The sequence below is a fragment of the Lipophrys pholis genome (genome assembly GCF_963383615.2).
Source record: "Lipophrys pholis genome assembly, chromosome: 2".
NCBI classification, from domain to species: domain Eukaryota; kingdom Metazoa; phylum Chordata; class Actinopteri; order Blenniiformes; family Blenniidae; genus Lipophrys; species Lipophrys pholis.
The window spans coordinates 3,737,413-3,759,790 of NC_137636.1; the positions used below are offsets into that span (position 1 = coordinate 3,737,413).

The 22,378-nt window shown below is 39.9% G+C and overlaps 1 protein-coding gene across 1 annotated transcript in view; it reads right to left on the minus strand.

Moving 5' to 3' along the window:
* The window catches only part of itga11a (integrin, alpha 11a), a 74,892-nt gene that overhangs the window by 47,111 nt on the left and 5,403 nt on the right, over positions 1–22,378 (minus strand). The window contains exon 2 of the mRNA XM_080488709.1: positions 15,043–15,157. Coding sequence (XP_080344835.1) covers positions 15,043–15,157 — 115 coding nt within the window. The remainder of the gene's footprint in view (positions 1–15,042; positions 15,158–22,378) is intronic.

The following is a 22,378-nucleotide window of genomic DNA, read 5'->3' on the forward strand; positions in this document are numbered from 1 at the left end:
CAAAATTCCAAAAAGCTCCGAGGTGAAAACCCCTGGTTTAGTGGTTCAGTGGTTTGGAGTTTAATGCCATGTCCCATGATGTGTGTCTGTGCATCACGTGATATTCTTGCAATAAAAAACCTCCATATTTCTTCAGCCAAGCGCTGCATTGTTGTCACGAGGACCATTTAACACTCGCCCCAGGTTTCACCGTCTCCCAGCAAACACTCCAACTGCCTGCAGCTCTTCTTCCGGATTGTAAAATTCTATGTCACTGTACATATAATACAACCCGTACATACATGTGTTTTGAGCCGAGAGCACCTTCAGGGTGAAAACAGGCCAACAATAGCAGCATTTAACTGTGAAGGCCTCCAGCTGGCGGAGTCACAGAACAACTAATGTCAGTCCAGACTCATATGACGAATGTACGATAGACGGCTGAGGATTGTCAGTTAAAGTTTTAACTGTAGGCTTCCATCGTGTGATCAGCCTGCTGGATCTCGAACAAGTGTCATATCGGACCCTGTGAATGTCAGCAGTGGAACGCAAACCAATGAGACACCGGATTCACAGCAGCCATGAACTTTAACATTAATAATCTAATTCAGCATTAACGAATGATGAATGTCAACTGGTTGTGGGCGATATGGGAAAAATATATCATGATTACAGTGATTTGTAAGATGAATTCGCAAGTTTCTGAACAGTGCAACAAAACAGTTTCCCAACAGAGCCCTAACAGAACAAAAAAGACAATTTAGGCCAAAGAACCTTTCTGAACATATTTTCATGACTTAAAGGTAAACAACAACACTGTGATAAAGTGTACTCTCGCAACATAAAAATCTAAACTGCGCCTGGATTTTGAGGTAGTTTTTACATGAACAGTGAAACATGAGCATGAAAAGTAAAATAAAATTACAAAACAAAATATCAAATAATTCAAATATTACTGAAGACTTATTTCAAATGGGAAAATAGAAATATCACCTTGTATAAACTAAGGAATTTATTAAACAGATTAGAGAATAGAGTCAAATAAAAAGGCAAACTTACGTAAGTGAGGTTATTTCATTTCATTAAAATGTTTTCATTTTGAAGATGCTCAAATTGAAATGTCAAAATCAACAATGCACAATAAACCAAAACTATTTAACCAATCAAATAGTGACTAAGTGACAGTAGTAAAATAGAATCATTAGGCATGTTCAAAAAGGAGTGGGAAGAAGTACAACATTAAATCCCACCCGTTCTCCATAAATAAATAAAAAATATAAATATGTATTTTTAAATAATCTAATTATATATCATATATAATGTATCTAATAATGTGTGATCATGATTATGGAATGATATTATTCAAAATATAACCGCTGTCCGCTCTTTTGCTACACATAGAACTACAACATGTAGAATGTGTTCTACATACGATTCTTCAATCTCTCTGCTTTGTCAGATTGTCAACACATTCTAATCCATCATAATCTAATATCGCCATATCGCACACCCCTACTGTCAACTACCAAAACTACCGAGTCCCAGGAGAATCAGGAGTCGTGACACTCTGGAGGCAAACATTGTCGTTATTGTTCGTCTACTGAGCATGTGCAGAACAACTATTTACTACAATCATGTATCACCAGTAGCAGCATTTCAGGAACCTTGTCCTGCAGTTTCCATGGACACAGAGCATTTTCACAAAGTTCCACATTGTTTCCCATTTTCAAAAAGTAGCATTTTCAGTGGCCTCGAGCACCGTTGTTGTGTAAACAAGGCCTTAGTCTATTGAAGATTACAAACAATTTGACCCCTCCGCCACTGTGTAGTCCAGAACAAATCCGATAATGGAATGAAACGTGTAAACTTGGGTTTTATTTTTGGCATCATTATTACAGTTTAACTCCAAGACTGTCATTGCCGACTGCTGCACACACACTGATAAACAACCCTTCTATTGATTGTACCAGTTTATGCAAAAACCCTAATCCTCCCAAAGAAAGGTGCATCAATTAAGTGACAAAACTTTTTTTACTTGGTTCCATTTAAGAACGTTTATTTTTCAAAGTTTTACTTGTGTGACTGTGTCAAAAACGGCAAAAAAAAACCAACATACAAGTATATTAAATATAAGACAGTTCAAACCTTGGACATGAACGGACTGCCCTCTTTTCTCTGGGCGAAAAGAAAAATGTTTTTTTGCCCCGAGGCATCACAACTCAACACATAATGCAATACATTGAGAGGTTTGTCTTACAGTTATTCCTTGTTATTTATGTATTGGTTTAGTAAATGTTCTTTTTCAATATCTGATTTTATTTTCTTCATGTGTGTTTTGGAGCGTTAAATCAGTTTTTATCAGTGAAAATAAAGGGACACAGAAATAATGACATAAAAAAAATAATAAATCCAGCCAATCGATTCAAAAGTTTAATTTTGATGCAAGCATGCTCTAAATACCAATCTATCATCTGCGTGTGTGTGACGGCTGCAGGAGCTGTAAAATGCACTACATAAGCAAAGTCCATCAATCTTCAGCCGTGACATTTTTTTTGCGACTCGTCTGGGTTTATTTCTCATGAGATCCCCTAATTCAAGCATTAAACAGCCAGTTGTGCATTAAACCAAACACATTCCCGGAGAAGCCTCAGTAAATACAGCAGGCCAGCAGGAATTCAAACAACAGCGGAGAGTCAAGCAGAGGGACGACACTCGACACCACTTTATAGCAAAAACAGAGCGAGGCCGGCCTCCCGCGAGGGTCAAAGGGTCACAGCAGAGCAATTACACAAAGACAGATCTTCACGTTAACGATTTCTGGGTCAAGTGGCTCCTAATCCTGCTGGATATAACCGAGCAAGCCGCACAGTGATGTGCATTGTGGGAAGCATGGATAAAAGAGTAAAGATACTTCAAGAAAAGAAGTCGGCAATGTTCACTTTCGTCCCTGAATGTAGTTAAAAGTGATGAAAAACAGGAGGGAGTTTTACAGTAAGGATGGACGGATGGATAGATGGATGCAAAAACAATGTGTTGCACAGTAAAGTATTAGTGGCTCGACAGCGTAAGTATATGATGTTAATTCGTTTTTTTGATTACAGATAGCGGCGCTCTTTCTCTTAACCAGCTGATTCTCATCCTTCACTCACGTTCGCAGTTCCAACGACCATCGTTGTTTTTAAAAATACCTTGTTGGCTTTGGTTTGGGTTTTTTGGTTTTTCTTCTAAATTAATCAGGATTGTTAGTAGATCAAAAATGTGCTGTTATTTGTGAATTTAAACTTTTATACTTCCTCGTCTCATTTTGAATGAGCAGATCATGAAAGCACCGAGGACGGTTATGTTCAGATTTTGTTAATCAGTTACTTACTTGTTTAGTTAGATACTGTATATCGTCAAATACTTATTTAATAAATGTTTCTCTCTCCAGGTTGGCCTGCGGTTAGGAAGTGAGCGCCAGTGTTTTCACTGTCCGAGCCAGATTTGAAAGTCTTTTCACCACAGTGGCTCCAGCAGCGCTCGTATTTTCATTGCTATTAGTATGATGATGATTTGCCTGGGTTATTGGCCAGAAGGGACACAGAAGCTGAGGTTCAGATGAGGATACCTTGATGAGACGCCACCATTGTTGCCCCGGACCTGGACGTCCTGAGTTCCAGCAGAAGCCGTGCAAACAATCACGACGTAGAAGAAACGTCTCAGTGCATCAGAAGAAAAGAGCTCGGCTCGTGACGAACGTCCGGACGTTCTCCACCACGGTTAGCGGGGAACACAGGACTGTGCCCGCTCCGAGCCCAGGCTGTCATTAACGTGGTAATGTTTCTCATATTTGGAAGGGGGAGATGTATACGCCGTGAAACCACATCCCTGCCCCCCAAAAACAGGAGCGAGCTCCTCCGATGTCACGCTCCCTCCTCACATTCCTTTAGTCTGCATCAGAAGGATATGTGTCCTTTTGTTATAAATCTGATCACATCATCATTTCCCCACAAAGACATTACTTTTCCTTGTCTACGTCGCCTGTGAGCCCCGAGCGAACAGGAGTTGAACAGTAAGAGCTCATTCTTTTAGCACGTATTAATTGTTCCTAAAGCACTTTCCAGCTTCAACGTTGTGCTTTAGTCCATCCATAATACACAGAGTGGGTGGTTGTACCTATAAAGAGACATTAAATTGAATTGAGCTTAAAAGTGTGTGCATTTCACATTGTGGAGGGATTCAGTGTCACATAACTGAACTATAGGTCACTTATCTGTATGTTGTAACTTTTTTCTTTTTAACGTTTTTAACCTCAGCAGACTTAATCATCATAACTTAAGCTTCTTTCTGCTTCATGTCATTAATGAGCTGCAGTGGTTGGAATTTTGTTTGAAATCTGTTCCATTTTTATTCAAAGTTGTCGAGTTTTAGTATATTTTCTGTGAATTCTTTTTTTTTTTTTAACATTTCCTGTTTGAAAAAAAAAAAAGATCCAAATGCATTATCCGAAATAGTGAACACATAACTTTAAACTTCACCTAGAATAGCCACCCCATGTGTATTTTGTTGCTCTTTTACCTCATCGAGTACAATGTTCCCATCCTAATACTAACTCTGACCATCAGAACTACACGACGGTGGTGATGATGATGATGATGATGAGGATGATAATGATGGTGATGATGATGATGATGATGATGATGACATGTGGCTTCGGGATTCAGATTCAGTCCAGGAACCGCAATTTTCCCGGTTTCCAGTCTGACCGTGACCTATAAAGCTTTTCCCCTTCCCTGTTCGATTCTCCATAACAAAGCCTTTAAAAGGAGAAATAACTTCAAAAAAATGTACATAGATGGCCACAGAGAGTGTGCTTCTGGTTCCAGACTGGTGATTCACTGAAGACCTCGACTTTTCCTCGAGCGTCGCCATGTGCTTGACATTTGCGGCGACTCAACAACAATTACAAGTCAAAAATTTGGTACATTCATGTTACCCTCGGGTCAAATTTAATTCCCCCACTGATCCTTTTACTTTCCATCTCTGGTGCCCTCATAAGATTCCCTCAATGTTTACAGTTCTTTGGTCTGCGAGCCTCATTCCGACTTTGTGTTTATTGAAAATGAGCAGCAATTAGCATGCTATCATACCAAAGTAAAGCAACGAGTGTGTGTGTGTTTGGGGGGGGGGGGGGGGCTGTTAAACATCAGCATGGTGCCACCGAACATGGAGTGATCGCTGAGTCACACTCAGTGCCGTCTCAGAATATGACTGACAACTGCTGAGTCATGCTTTCACCACCAAATGTGCTGCTTTCCAAACAGTGAGTGTCTACACACTACAAGTTCCCGTATCTTTGTTGGAATACGGGACGTGAAAAATGAAATGTGGATTAAAAAGTGTCCAACTCCCAATAAACAGGCCAGATCAACTCTGATAGTTAGTGGGAGGAAGATGATCTTCAATTCTTCAACAGTTTTTACATACAATAAAAGTCTAAATTAACGAGCTCAAGCTAACGTCAGTAATTGTGACTGCATTACTCATTTCACAGAAGTAATCAGTTACTTGTGCTTTCTGCTAAAAGTAGCTGTTTTTAGAAGGTGTCATTTACAATGTTGTTATAAGCGAGTGATTTTAGAGACAACCAAAGTCCTGTTCTACTCTTTTTTAAACTCCTCCTGTTTGAATGCATGTTTTAATGGGATAATGTGGCTGTAATTACATAATAACCCACTGGGAGTGCTGTGTCTGGACTCAAAGTTAATAGATTGAATTGGGTTTTATGACCACGCCGCCCCCTGATTGGTGAAAAAACACTTTTCTGTGCAGTGTTGGACACAAGCCAAGAAAAGTTTTGGGGTTTGCGACTTGAAACTGAGCTGCAGAGTAAAGGTCACATCTCGACCGTAGAGAAAATAAACAGCGTCGTCCCATCAGGTTTCCGGGAGCTCTCGCCAGGTGGAGGCGGCGTGGCAAAGAGTTTACTGATGTTCGTCCCACACGTGAGGAAATGGCACATTCTTGACATCCTGACCCTCCCTCAGCCTCGGCAGCTCCATCAGGGACGGACAGAAACTGTTAACAGCCTCGAGACGTCTCAACTCCTCAATGTCTCGCAAATGTCATACTCATACTTTTTTTTTTCCAAGTCCAACGAATCAACCAGAGTCAAAAAAACTATTGAAGTTTTGAAATCGATCACAAAAATGAAAGCAAATCCTAAATTCTATTTATTAGAAACAACTAAATTCTGTTTCAAACCTCATTGTGAGCATTTGCTAAAGGACTTTGGCTACAGACTGGACTTCCTGTACATCAACAATTAAAAAAAATTATTGTAATAACTGTTCAGAACTGTAAAAAGCTTTGTGGAGGATACTTTTAAATAAATGTTTTTGTTCTACAGCTTATTTGATCATTGTAACGCCGATTTAATTAAATAAATGTAAATTACCTCTTTTAAAAGATTTCTTCACAAAACTGGTGAGAAGTGTATGTGGCCGGAAAAATCTTGCCACATACATTTTGATTAATTGTTGGCTGAATGCTGGACTTCCTGTATTTCCACAATAAAATATAATAGTATTAACTCTGTGATCTCACAAGGAGAAAGAGTATTCTAATTTTCTAAAGTGTGTTTATTACTTTTACATCTAAAACAGTTATAAACTGGCTGCTGTAATTAAATAAATCTCAGTTTTAAAGTCCACTAATTTAGCATTCAGTCATTTATCCTTTTAACACATTATTATCACATTAACTTGCCCAGTACTTTAATTTCTTCTCTCAGACTTAAAGAAAACTGAGCTAAATCCAGTTCTGATTGAAGGAAAAGGTAAACAGAGGTTACATGATTGTAATTCCACAGAATTTGTTATATTTTACTTGATACTCATTCTTTTTTAGATCATCATCGGTGTTAAAGGTATTTTAAAGCCTGCCAGCCTGTCTCGCTTCAGGTTAAGGTCATAAAAAAAACTTTCCAGCTGCGATCGTGTTCTTATCCAAACACACACAGCTGAGGGTTTGTTAGAAACTCAGACAACTCTGGAAAAGTTTAGGCTGCAGTTTGGCTCAGACGTCAGCAATTGTCATCCTTTAAATTCTTCTTTAAAAGAGACAAGAAAGCTCGGAGCGGCTGGGAAACCGACTCAAGTCATTATGAGAGTATGCTTTGGAGCGAGTTTTTAATTGAATGATACGAGTGTAAAGGCACTTCTGTAAATAGAGTAAATAGAAGCAGCTGCGGAGTCGCTGCCTCACACTTCAAACAACCAAGCAGAGAAATTCTCCTTAAAAACGTGGAAATGAAACACGTGCCGGAGGAGATGAAGTGATCTGGTACCAAGCAGGCAAACTGGGGAAGAACTCAGGAGCTCTTTGCAAATACAACTCCAGCTATTCTCATGCAGTAGTACTTCTTATGGACTGGGGAGATGTACACCAACTCTGCCCTACGTGTAGCAGAGAACAACACACTATAGACATTAACAATGGGAGAACACGGACAGTCGTATGGACAGGCCACCAAGTTGGAGGGTATTACGGTGACTGTCAAAATAAAACTACCAAGTCCCAAGAGAATATGAACTGGGAGTCATGACACTCTGGAGGAAAACATTGTTGTTATTGTCTGTCTACTGAGCATGTGCAGAACAACTATTTACATCAGCCGTGGTGCGCACGCAACAGGAGCAGCTTTATTGGTATTGGTTTCCTCCGTTTCCACGGCGACAGAGTCGCAGCCGTTTTCAAAGAGTTGCGTTGCCAGTGACTCTGAGCACTGTTGTCATGTAAAGGGACGCCCAGAACACATGATTTGATTGGCCAATCCTGTGCTGCACCTTTTATCATTGGACTTAAAAAAGCATTCACACTTTCATAACTTTTTCCAAACTTTATATTTCGGGGACTTCACGGAACAAACAATCACAAATTAGCATTCGCTGAATCCGCTTGCTCGGTATACAGAGCACCGTCCTGAACTGTGTTATCGTGTGTTTAAACGCCGTGTACCAGCTGGGAAGAGAGTCAGATGAGATTATTTGTTTTTATCAGGATTTAATGACCCTCTCTTCCTCAGTGATGCTGGACCTTCTCATTAGAAACATTCCTGACGCCAGCTGAGAGCTGTCAGACGTTGGGCTGCACAAACACTCCTACAGATACACAGCAGGTCCGGGTGGAGTGTGAATGCAGCTGTTATTGCACCTCCCAACACTGCAGTACCGGGGTCCCTCTCCTTCACTGCAGGGTTTTCTCCAACAGTCCAAAACTATGAGTGCAAGTTTAATTGTTGAGTCTTGTGAATGTCAGCGAGTAACTGTCTCTCGCTCTTTGTGATAGACCTTGTTTCACCTCTTCATGTGGTCAAACTGGAAGTTGTTCTCGGCGGTGGGCTGGCACGCCATGCGAGCAGCTGTCACCATGTATGTGAATGGGTGAATGTGACAAGAGTGTGTGATTTTGACAATGCTCTAAGCTTCTTAGCGGCTACACTTTACGATGCGGATTTCACAACTGTCGGCACAGCAGTAAGTTTGACTGCAGGGTGTTGCTCTCAAGCAGTTCAGATTGTTTAACCAGTCTGACGCTTCTGTATCACTCAAAGTTCGTCTTGTAAAAGTGCTTTACAATAATCTGCAGTTACCCAAATTATAATTAAAGGAAACAGGCATATAGAATAAGGCTTTGCTTACACGACTTAACACCTTCAAAGCCTTCATCAAGACTCACCTGTTCAGAACTGCTTTTATCACTTAACACAAATCTATTTCTTTTATTAGGTGTTTTTATGACAGTTTTTTATGATGTTTCTCCATTTTATGCATGTTGATTTTCTAATGTGATGATATAAAGTGTCTCTGAGTGTCTTAAAAAGCGCTTTACAAATAAAATGTATTTTTATTCTTATTATTCTTATTATATTGTCCACTGTATAATGATTTAGGAATGACTTTCTTTGAAAAAAATTTACACAAAAATGCAGGTTTTTTTTGGTTGGCAGAAGGTGATATACTGAGTTGGTTATTTAGAAATGAAATTTTTAGTTTGGCAAGATATGTGGAAAAAGCATGGACAGTGAGACTGAAATCTTTGTATCCAGACTCTTGACTTTGAATTGTGTTATATTGAAGATGTACCATGACTGTCATCTTCCTATTAATGTATATCGTGTCATATAAGCCCATGTGGGCTGGGCCCATGTCAGCATGACACTTAAATAACAAATATTCATTCATTCATTCATACTGTTTTTATTATTAAGTGAAAACAAAACACTTTAATATTATTTTGGGTATCCGCTTACATGACAAGGTTACTTGCAATCTTTTGAGAACTTTTTTAAAATCTCTTTGACTCCATCTATGTGGGAATGTGGGAAAACGCAACTTTTGGAAATGCTCGGGCTCCGTTTCCTTGTGGATGGTGGAAAGATAGTGCTACTGCACATGCTCAGTAGATTGACAACAACAACAGTTTTCCTCCAGAGTGTCATGACTCCCAGTTTATATTCTCCTGGGACTTGGTGGTTTTATTTTGACAGTCACTGTAATAACAATCCAACTTGGTCGTCTGTCCATATGAATTGTTTTCTGCGTTCATGTGCGTGTGGTTTAATTCCAACAGCACCCACTAGTGGCCCAGCATGCTAACTGCATCGTTTTCAATGTTTCTGCCGTTTCCGTTCAAATGGATGCAAAACTAAACTTTTCGGAAACGAAAACATAAAAACGATGCGTTTTCACTTGAAACGCTGTCGTGTCAAAGGGGCCCAAGAGGAATAAACTAAGAATAAAAAGACGTAAAAGTGTAGGATTCATAAAAATGCAAGAGATTGGAAATAAAAATACATCGAAAGTTGAACGAAATTGAACAAATCTCTACATTCTAATTTGTCCAGACAGGAGATGTCTCAAAATGATGTGGGCTTGGTCAAACGACCACGTCCAGCTCATCTGATTCTATTAGTTTGCTGAGGAAAAAAATAAGTCCGCACTGAAATCCAACTGAAATAAATATCAAGCAAGATCAGAGGGGTCATGAATTTCTGTGACTGTACCATCACCACAGAGTTCCTGTCTCTACCAGCTGACCTGGTGGCTGTAGTATCCTGTCGTGTGCACAGAGTTAACATATTGGACAAATCAAAAAATAATCAGAAAGAGCTTTACATCTGGGAGCCAATGAATGAATTATTGGAGAAATCTGTTCACGTCTGGAAGTGTTTGTCTGAGACCTCCATCCAGACTAGACTAATCTAACCTCGAGCTGATAAAACATGAATAGTCTTTTTATAAAAGTGAGAATGAGAACATTTTCCTCGGCCTTAGCCGACTACATTTGCAGCTGGTGCCTTCAGAAAATAAATAAACGGATCAAATCCAGAACAGCGCAGTTGTTCTTGGTAATATTTAGGCGTACGCTAAGAAACTGGGTCTGGGGAATGTGGACGTGCTCTTACAGTTTTGTTTTAGTGCAGCTTTACTGTTGCTTTCATCATCTTTTTCTGCTGGAATTGAACTAATTGTGAGCAGCTCATAGTATCAGTGATGGCAATCGTGAAATTAACAGCCATCAGATTCGAACCTGCAAACTTGTGATAGAGAGACGACCACCAACCGAGCTACCGCGCCCCCCCTCAATAAAAAGACGCTTTCCCATAGTGCAAACATTACAAGTGCACGCTGATGAAGTTCAGCTTTCTTGCATTTGTCACAAACTCAAGCATAAAAACGTTTTAAATTTCTTTAAAAAGAAAGAACAATCTGAACTCTGACCTGCCACTGGGGTAGTTAGGGACACATGTGAAATGCAGTAATGTTTTGTATCGCAATAGCAATGTAGTAGACAACGTCTTGAGGTTTCTTTTTCCAAATGACAGTGTTTTCTTCTTTGTTAATCAATTCAGTTTTGAAAATAGATTATTTGCACGATTTTTATGAACCAATCACATTTAATTGTACTTTTCATTTAATGTTTAAAATTCTGTCATTTTGAATTTGCAGAGCATGAACACTTCATACATGGAAACATAATTCATCTCAGTTCACTCAGTTTTTTTTAGGATATGCATATGTTGGCATCATGATGGTGACAAATGTGAGATATATTGTGCAGCGATACGAGCCACAGGGTGATTTCACCTAACCTTTGGGATTAATGCTAATGTCTCAGCAATAAAGTAGTTAGCTTTCATAGCTGAGTCACTGAACTCGAGCATCGTTGCTGGTCTCAGTGTTGTGACCCCCGGTGGACAAATATGGAATAGCACTTACTTCCATTGAAAGACTCTTTGTTATTTCTACACTTTGCAAGGTCTTTCTGCAGGCTGTGCATTTACACTGCTCATGTAAGTGAGAAATAATTTGTATTTGATTCCAAAGTTTTATCTGTTCCTATTGTGCCAAAGCAGCAACCTTCCACCAAGTTTCAATAAAACCAGCCTTGTGTTTTCTTCTGTAATCTCGCAGACAATCAATCCGCTCTGATCACATAACCTCCTTGGCGGCGGTTGCAAGATCAGCAATATCTACAGATTTTCCACCGCAGTGCTTCCCTCCGCAAATTTCATCAGATATGAATTAAGACGCTTTTCATTTGGAGTACGAACACATAATAAAGGTGCCAAAATCCCAATCCCTGCAGCTCCGCTCGAGTCGATAGCTGTTTTCACAGTCTGAGCCGCTCCGTGCTTCCGCTGCTAATGTTGACACTTCGTTCTCAGACGTTTACCTCAGCTGAGTCTCTGGTGACCTTTATTCCACACGTGTCAGCCTCATCAGACCTTTTGGACTTTGGTAGAACCGGTTGGCTGACGACTGCTGAGGATGGTAAAGAACCTGTTTTTTTAAGCAGTAAAACTGGGTCCTGGGGTAAAGATAGACGGAGAGCCACTAATAGTTTTACTCTCTGGCCCAAGATAGGGCTCTGTTTACTTTATATCAGTGGATTTGAGCAGGGACGATGGGTTCAAGAATCAAAGGCTACCGTTCACGCTGCAGGAAAATGCGACTCAATTATAATTTTCTGCTCACAAATGACCCGTATCCGATCTGATTTGTGACGACTGTGAATGTCGCAATTCCAATTTTTGCATCATATGTGGTGCACAGTCAGATCTGTATCTGATGTCTTTCAAGGTGACCGATGTCTGAATGGTCAAACTGCATGCATGGGAGTTCCTCGTTATCTGCTGGAGGAAGCGCCACTGCCAAAATGTCTGAGAAATAAACATGGGAGAAACAGACATGGTCGACGAAGGTGATGAGATTAATCTTTGGGGAAAATTGTGAGGTTTTAGGAGAGTGAATCTCCATCCATATTTACTCCAGTAAATAGCAAACTCGGCATAACGTCACACCTTCTTCTTACACACGAGGGTCACTTTGGGGTCGGATAACGTTCACACTGCATTCTGATGGAGGTCGCATTGAAAGTGTAGCGTGAACAATCACTTAAAGAAATCAGATCTCAGCAAGAAATTTGAATTGAGCATCGAGACCTGTAAAGTGAAGATAGCCAAAGTGAGGAGGAGGAGGAGGAGGATGAGGAGGAGGAAGACTACAGCAAGGAGGTGAAGGCCTTTGTGGAATGGGGAAACGGGAACAATTTGATCTTGAATGTGGAAGAAAACAAATCAAAGATCTAGTAAATGACTTCAGGAAGAAACAGCCAGTGCACACCTCGGCTTACACCATGGACGCTGCAGAAGAAAAAGTCTCGCCGCCGCCTGGAAGGGACTAGGAGCAGCAATGTTGCCTGTCGAGGACATTGAGGATCACCGAGGACCCCACCTGTGCTGCCGTTGACCTCCAGTTAGCGCCATTTAATCTCAACCCCACACCAGCCATAAAAAGTGAAAACCAGACATATTCCCATTTAGTGGTCGTGAACTTTCCTCACAAAGACTTACAGTAAGTACAGGAGGACGACAGCTGAACAAATACACTACAGAGCTCTTTATTCGCCTGCAGCTTGGCTGACTTCTAGGGTGCAGACTGAAAATGTGACCTGTGATGCTACTGGGATGAGATTCTCTCAGCCAGCAGAAAATTCTGACTTCATCTCCAAGTACAATATTGTAAAGCCGCTTTACAGGAACACAATCCTCCCTCTGTTTTCACACTCTTAAACAACACGACTGGCCTCAGGGTGCCCGTGTATGACTGAGGATGGAGACCCTGCCAGAACAATAAAAACTATCAGCATGGCCTGGACGGGGTTTACTGCACACACTGGTGCCCTTATCTTAACGCTGACTTAAAGCATTTATTCTCTGGTGTTTCTTTTGGTGGTTTATAAACTCCTAATTTCTAACTACATGTTGTTGCAACAGTGATTAAATTAGCCACAATTACTTGAGCTTTCAAAAATCTTAGTAAATCAACTGATAGTTACCTGGTTTCAAATTCTTAAAAAAAGCAGGATACAACACTGCCATTGAGCGACAGTGGCAGAGTTTAGTACTGCGACAAAGAAATAAAAAAAAATAAGTAAAAAAAATCTGGAAAACATGTCAAAAGAATGATTATTAAAGCAAACATGGCAAAGTTTCGTTCTTCTGGAAAACCATGAAGTGTTAATCCTTGTAATTTTACATAATTATTTCTCTTTAAAGCACTTTTTGAAGCTGATGAACAATTTCTTGTTTCTTCCATGTGTCAAAAAAATTGTAAAATGACTTGAATGGCTTGAATAGTGCTGAATAAAGACACACACACACACACACACACACACACACACACACACACACACACACACACACACACACACACACACACACACACACACACACACACACACACACACACACACACAGGGAGTCAAGACACTCCATCTACTGAGCATGTGCAGAAGAACTGTTTACCATGTTCTTGGCGCTCATGCACAGTAGCATCATTACACAAAGGTTACGAAGGCGGGATGTCCGAAAATTGTGTTTTCAGTGGCTCTGAACTAATGTTGTGTTAACGGGAACTCAAAACGTTGTGTAAATATAACCTTAGATCAAGTATTATTCTCCTCTGAATTTAATATTGGTACTTCACATAATTATTTATGGTTTGTTGATTTCAGAGAGACCTTTATTAGCCGATCAAAACTATTCCTTATTCACACTTTGTGCAGAAAAAATTTAAGTACATCCCGAAATTGTCCAAATGAAAGATGTTTTCACATTTTGAAATGTATTTCTGTCGTACTGTAAAGTCTGCGGACAATGCCGGGCTGATTAAAGGGCTAGCACAGCCCTGCTTTGTGGTTAGTGGATATGTCATTTCTTTTCAACTAAATCTGTGTTTGGAATCGTACAGCGCAGAAGGATGTTGAAATGTCTAAGAGGCTTTTTGTCGATCGTGCATTGTTTCAGAATTTCAGCTCACTGCAGTAAAAAAAAAATTCAAAAAATTCAAAAAAAGTAGTTTCAAGAGTTAAAATAAATGTAACCATCTCATTATTTCTCCAATGATGGCGGTTCACAGGCCAAAGAGTCAAAGTTACAGAAAAATAGAATCAGAACAGACAAACAAAACTAATGATTCACATCCACAGAAGTGAAAGTGGATTTCGGCTCGGTTCCAATGCAATGTTTTCCATTTTGGGGAAGCCAGAAACGAGTCCAGGCCACCACAGTCTGCCAGCTGGCCTAATAATAGCGTGCATCAGGAGCCAGTTTGTGCTGTGAGGTAACATGACGAATGTGAACTATTCAGCTCGGGAACCACAGTTTGTTTAGCGAGCAGTAATTAATGAGAGGAAAAGCTGGAAGCTGCAGGAGGGCTACAGTGGACCACTGTCTTTCCCAGAGGACAAAAAAAAATGACACATCCTTCTTTTTCCAGCGAGACAGGCAGAGTATCAGTACTGAAGCAATCTGGATGTGAGCTGAAGTTACGGTCAGTGGGAGGAAGATGCTCTATAGTCTGGATGCTTGCGCTTCTTGAAAGAAATTCTTTCATGAAATAATGACAAGTAGCAGCGACAAAACAGGTAAAAAGGAAGCTGACCATAATTGAAGCAAGCTAATGTGAATCTCTGCACGCATTTGCAAAGTAATAAAACGTTGCAGGAGTTTCTTACCATTTTTCTCCCCCTGCAGCCACGTGCTGCTGAACAGTGTATCCGAACTGCGCCTGTTTTGGCCCCTTGATGATCCTGGGTCTCTTTGTGTCGATATTGAAGCAGTCATAAAAGCCTTCAGGGAAGAAGAAAAAAAAAAAGAAGATATTTTCTCTGTCATGAATCAGCTCGTTCAATGTTCACATTGTTGCAGGAGTGTTATTCAAGAGTGAAACGGCAGCATCAGCAGTTTTATGGACGGTATAAACATCTGGTCTAAGTGCAACAAAAAGCAGCAGAGACATCCAAAGTCGTCCTTTAAATAGTCCCTGCCCTCTCTCTTCAGTCGCTCTGCTGCAGTCTAAACACAGACTTCATGCACAAGGCAACAGTTATTAATGACGTCTGTCACCTTGACAATTCTTCAACACATATTCACAAAGCAGAAAAAAAAAAAATACAGGTAAAACATCTGCATGACCACCAACATCAGGGGCCTCAAACCCCCAGTTCATGGGCTACTTTTGCCCAATGGCACCCCTACTTATATGTAAGACAATCAGGTTACTTTTTTATTTTTTAGTTTCCCTCGCACTCACTTTAAATATAACCATTTCTGGTGTATCTTAACATCTTGACCTCCATTAGGAGAAATTATAGGCTCAGCGTTCTACCCAGGGACACTTTGGCCACATTTACACTGTGAGTGTAACGTGACCCAACTCCGATTTTCTTGCTCTTATGTGGCACAGATTGGATCTGCTGTTGGACAATGAAAGCAGGAAAATGACGCCTGCATTAAGATATATTTTGAGGTCAGAAACAGGCCTCATATCTCCAGGCTTACTTAAAGAAACAGAATGCTTTATTTGTAAAACATACACAAATGAGTTTTCTGCATTTAACCCCTGCATTTAATGTCCTATGAATCATAAAAGCATAGAGGAATCATACGGTTCGTCTTTGATTGTAGCAGCAGTATAGAAGAGAAAACTAACCAACCATCCACTAACGAAACAAGCAACTTATCCACTAACCAATCAACCAACAGCAATGAAAACTCCTGGCAGAGGTCAACAATCTCTTCCCTGGAAAAAACAAACCGTTTTACAGTAAAATGGTAATTGATACAACAGTCAAGATATTGTGTATGACAGGCCAACTCAAGACGCTCTCTATCAAGTGAGTGCTAACCATTACACCAAGACTGGGCAACTGAATCCAAATACATGCACTGATCATTCATATCTTAAAAAAAACATCATTTTTACAATATCTAAGGAACAATTCAAAGTGACTCTGTGTTCACATTGGTTTAATTTACCTTCCTCCTTACAGCTTTATTTTGGGGAACTATCTCACGGGTGACAAATAAAGCAAAGTACTTGCCAGATGTCTGGATTACACCACCAAACAACAAACGCTGGCATTGGAAGTTGAGCGTCTCGAACCAGCTGAGCCACAGTCACCTTCTACCTCATCAAACAGAAATTTCAATCCACTTTCAAAAGAACTGCACAGTTCAGGCTCCTAAAGTCTTCCAATTGAGAGGACTCAGCTTTATTTTTATATTGCAGCTAACAGATGAAGTGTAACCTGATGTAAAGACTCGATCAAAGTAAATCTGTTTTCCTGATTGTGTACTTGAATTTCTGGAGACATTTCAGCGACGATGACAGAAGAGAGCAGCGGATGTACGTTTCCAGTTAAAATACCGATTGGAAGAGGTTTTTTTTTTTGGAATCACGTGCGTGTCACTTATTAATGATGACAGCACCATTAACACAAACATTTCCTTCTTTTTGAAGGCGAGCACATGGAGGTGATGACATTTCACTTTTGCCAAAGCACAAGGGGGAAGAATATGTAATCAGAACCACTCCAACTTCCTCTCATTCATCTCTCCCTTGTCATGTGTTTTCTGCATAATCTCACAAGCTGACAGACACTTAAGATGATTTGTGTTGCTCCTCTGATGTTTTAATCTCTTGTGAGCGTCACTCTAACCCCAATTCACAAGAGATAAATACTACGGACTCATGAAGTACCAAATATTTCAAATGAAAACATAATAAGATGATAAAAAAGGAGGAGTGAAGAGCGTGTCTCACTTGGTGGTGAAGAATTTCAGCCATGATGGCCTCCTGTGAGAAGGAGGGCGTGGCCACATCACCTGATTGAACAGGTGGGAGGAGCTAAATGAGGGGCGTTCCTGTCAGGTTTGATTGTGTACATATTTTTAGCATTAGCAGTCTTCCATTTGGAGCGTCACAAAGCTTCAGTGGGTTTTCAGCAGCAGAGAGAATCTCGAGGTCGGGCGGTGTCCTATAGTTAACCTGTTTGCTTCCTTCCAGGTGGATATATAGATAAGTACTTGATCAAAATACACTGGATGTGTTCTGAGACACGGGAGAAAAAGACAGGTAGGACGTGACTCTGATACGATAGCAAAGTGTTGATTTGCTGGTAAAAAATATATATAAAAACAAAATTCAACAAATCTTTATTGGATCGATTATAATGAAAGTTTGATTCTCTGGAGATGTTTCTGATTTACATAAAACACACATTCTTCTGTCAACCCATCGGTCTGTCTTTACTTCTGTCATCATCCATTTGTTTATCCATCTGTCTCTCCATCCATCCATCCATCTGTCTCTCCATCTATCCATCCATCTGTCTCTCCATCCATCCATCCATCTGTTTCTCCATCCATCCATCCATCCATCTGTTTCTCCATCCATCCATCCATCTGTTGATCCATCAACCCATCCATATCTTCATACTTTCTCCTCTTCCATTCATCCAGGATCGATCCATCCATCTGTCCTTCCAGCTACCCGTTATCCATCAATCTAGCTGTCCGTCATTCTATCAGTATTGATCCGTCCATCCATCCTTCATGTATCCATACTTCCTTCATCAGTTATCTGTCCTTCATTCATCAATAATCAATCCAACATCCACCCATCCTTCCATCCATCCATCGGTCCATCTGGAAGCTCCATGATGAGACTCCTCTACAAACAATAAGGAAAATGTGTAACTTTCATTTTTACAATTGACAGTATAGAATTTAGACTTGATCCGACATGAGACTCGATGGTTGTTCTGTGTGAGTGGAATAAGTCCTTTGAATGAGTAAAGTATTTCCTCATAGTTTGCGCCACACAGCTGAGCCGAGAGCACAAAGGCCTCCACATGGACCTCACCACCTCTCTCCTTGCTGCAGCTCCAGGCTGCACCCCATTGAGTTTATTCGATCCTTCACCCTCACACTAAACATCCCCGCTACCGAGTCGCCTCAGCAGCTGTGAGAGTCAAACCCTCTCCTGGTAGAAGGACACTCAGAAATGAAATGAAATGCCCAACAAAGCTTTTTAACTCCACACTTTCAGCTCAGAGCAGATTCAAAACAGCTTTACCAGGGTTGTCATTTGACAAGTTGTCCTTTACTTTAGGGCTGCAGCTCATGATTACTTTGCTTATCGATTAATCTGTCTTTAATTTTTAAGATTTTTTGATTAAGATTTTGTTTTTTAAAAACATTTTGGTTTAGCCTTTGTTTACCCAGGTAAGTTAAGAGAACATATTTTCACAAAGAAAAAAGAAAAACAGCATTTACAGCATTTTGGTGAAATTATTTCTGTAAAACAATGAGCTAAATTAATAATGAGCAATAATTGGACAAAGATATAAACTGCTGTCCCAACCTTGTCTCAGTTCGCAGGTCACCTGTCTTCAATGTGGATTTAGTCAGCATTGACAGCGCTGTGACACACGTGACACAAAACGAGGCCAATGACAATCTGGTTTCTTCTCCTGCTGTGCTGGTAGATTACAGCCGGGGGTGGCTCGTTACTGCCACACTGTGGTTGCTGCTGGAACAGATTGGTTGAAAATTCTAAAAAACTGGCCGCTCACTGTAAAAAATGTTATTAACCAACTAATCGATGACTAACTTGGTTGACAACTATTTTAACAATCATTTTTAATTGATTAAATCAACTAGTTGTTTCAGCAACAATTTACTTTGTTGTTCTTCAATTTTGCTGTTGGCTGCAAACAGATTTTACACACCAATCGAATCTAATACAGTTATGTTTGGAGGTAATATAGTCTAGTGCTAGTTTTTATTTTATTAGAATACACATTAGGCAAATGTGCAAAAGTAGAAATGATAAGTAAAAACAGTTTGACATTTTCAGACTATATATAGTCTTTAAATGTATGTTAAGTGTGCAAAAGAAGCTTGTAAAAAATAAAAACAACAGATGTGATGTCACAAACTGAACACTAAACTGACTCACTACTGCTGCCTAATGCACAAAGTAACATTATGAAACAAGACGTCCTCCACATTTTCACTAAAATCCTCAAATCAGCACACATGTGCGTCTGGTTTTTACTCTATAGAAACAAACAGCTCCTGTCAACAGTATCTGTTGATCTGAAAAAATAAAAAAAAATAAATAAAAGATGCCGTTCAAGCAAACAAAGTTTCATATTTGGCGTGAGACGGACAGTTGTGTGTTGAGTTGGTAGCTGTGATTGACATCAATATTACCTTCAACCTAAAAATGTAACTTGACTACTTTTTACACCAGATGATCCATCTGCTTCAACTGGGATTCAAACCTTGACTTGGTCATGCGTACAACAGCCGTAGTAAATATTTTGCTTTGTGCATGCTCAGTAGATTTACAATAACAACAATCTTTTCCTCCAGTGTCATGACTCCATATTCTCCTGGGACTTGGTAGTTTTATTTTGACAGTCACTGTAATAACAATCCAACTTGGTCGTCTGTCCATATGAATGTCTGTGTACTCCCATTGTTAAAGTTTATAACAAGTTGTTCTCTGCACACGTGTGTGGGTCTGATAGCAGAGTTAGAGATTGTGCTGTTCAACAAAATTAATTTAGGAAAAGTTGACTGATGTTATTTCCTGTCATCAAACCACAAGTGTTTCTCTTCAACTCCTGATATCATAGATGTGTTAGATGTGTACCAGGCTCCTGTTTTCTAAAGCTGCAGCTGAGTCTCTTCAACTGACCTTGTGGGAAATGTTTGGCATTCTCAACTCTTCATAAATAACAACTAACATCAAATACTGTCAATTTACAGCTGCATGTGAATAGAAAGGTGAAAACTACACAGTATCGCTGGAAAAATTAGATTCTCAGAAGCGTATTAGTCTACAAGTGGGCAAACACAACCGTGTGTGGTTTGACTTGAGACTCAAGGTGAGTCTTCTCTGGTTTCCTCGATCTGAACAAGGTTTTGTTCTTTTAACATGAACATTTATTCATCCTTACAAATATGTCCTTATGTTTATGACATTTCAAGGTCAGACGTTCCCTGAAATTGTACATCAATGAAGCATCCCATGCTTTATCTTCGGAGTTGAAAGCAACTCAAATCACAATGTTGTTTTTTTTTGTTTGTTTTTTTAGAATATCTTATTAAAAGCATGTCAGTCCTGAATAGCATTTATGTTCTCAATGCCAAAGAAAGATTTCTGAATGAAGCAACTAAAAGAGGATTTATATTTTTTACATTTTCCTAATGTTTTTACTTCATTTTGTAAAATTCAACAAATATACTTCACTCAATGGTTTGTGTGTGTGTGTGTGTGTGTGTGTGTGTGTGTGTGTGTGTGTGTGTGTGTGTGTGTGTGTGTGTGAGCGTGCGCGCGTAAGTGCTTGCCTCGTGTGTGTGTTTGTAAGATGGTTGGTTGAACAGTTGATTTGTTAGAACATTAAATGTTTAATCAATTTATTATTAAAATGATTGGTTGGCTGATTAGATCATTAATTGGTTGGTTGCTTATTTGATTGATATTCAGTTGATTGGATCATTAATTATTTGGTTGGGATATTGGTTGGCTGATTGATCGGTTTATTAATTGATGAGTTAGTTGATTAATTGTTTGATTGGTACAGTTAATGAGGCAGTTAGCTGGTGTATTCATTAGGGGGTTTGGTTGGTTGGTTGACTGCTTCATTATGAGGAAGTTGAATTATTAGTTGACTGGCTGGATGTTTGATTTCTGACTTTGGCGAACCGATTGATTGAATAATCAATTGACTGATCAGTCCCTTTGTTGGTCAATTTCTTGCCCAGTTTGACACATCCAATCTCGGTGACGAGTCGTCTCAAACGAGTTCAACTTACCTCAAGACACAATGGCAGTGAGTGATCTCAATCTTTTATCAGTTTAAAAAACACTTACAAAAGAGGTCATGTACCTCTTTCTCTGGAAGTCTCCAACACTGACAAAGGCCTAACTGATCTGACTGGGCACACCAAACACAAGATTAACACCAGATTTATGACTTATGATTAAGCTTGTTTGTGGTTTTCTGGCTAACCTGTGCTCTCATTGTCCCTTGTAAAGTGTGCCTCTGAAATAAATAAACCAATAAATGACATCTGATTGAAAACACTGTGGTTTTCTGTGCTTTGTATTACTAATTGTTGTAAGGCCAAAGTCTTTTACTGCAACTCATAACATCATCACAAGATTTTTGTGGTTGAAAAAATATGCGGCACTAATATTTAGTTATAAACACTGTTGGTAAACCGGGTGGGATCTCAGGTTGGCTTCAGTTTTTCACTGAGCAGATTTATTTCCTCGAGCGTGCGACTGTTTGTGCTTCAAGCTGCAGGGGAGAGCAGCTGTATTCCTGTGAATACAAAAAAAAGATCCAGCAACAGAAATTAGATGTTGTCTGCATTCCTGAGATAGCGAATATTTAGGAGTGTTAATACGTGTTCTAAACAACCAGCAAGGCAAATATCTGCTCCTGCTGTGTGTCAGCTAAGGGCTCTGGGACAGCGGGCGACCCCCCACCCCAAACCCCACCCCCCAAACCATCCAGACCACAAGTTTACTTCAGACATTATGTGGGTGAACCGGCGGTTCCAGGACGAATCCCACCTTGACTGCAGGTCATTTGTTCTTTTTCACGTTAAAATAAATGGACATCTCTGTCACGCAGAGTCTTCATGTAAATATTGACACGATCTCCCCGTTGCTCATTTCCTGTTGTATGAATGGTTCACATGTTCAGCAGGACTTTCATTCGACCCCCAAACATCCTCCTGAAGTTTCTGTTTATCCAGAAACATAAAAGGGGTGACTGAAAATAGATTGCTGGGAACAGATAAGTGCATAAAGAAATAAATTCAAACAGCAGGAAACTCTTCACGGTGTACTGCAGCAGAAATCCGCTCACAAATGGAGGGCAGCGGGCTGAAATATTCTGATGTCAGTCCAGCGGATATCTTCAGTGCAACTAATCTGGCTGATAATTGTATGAAAATGACACTCTAAAAGTACAACATGTCGGC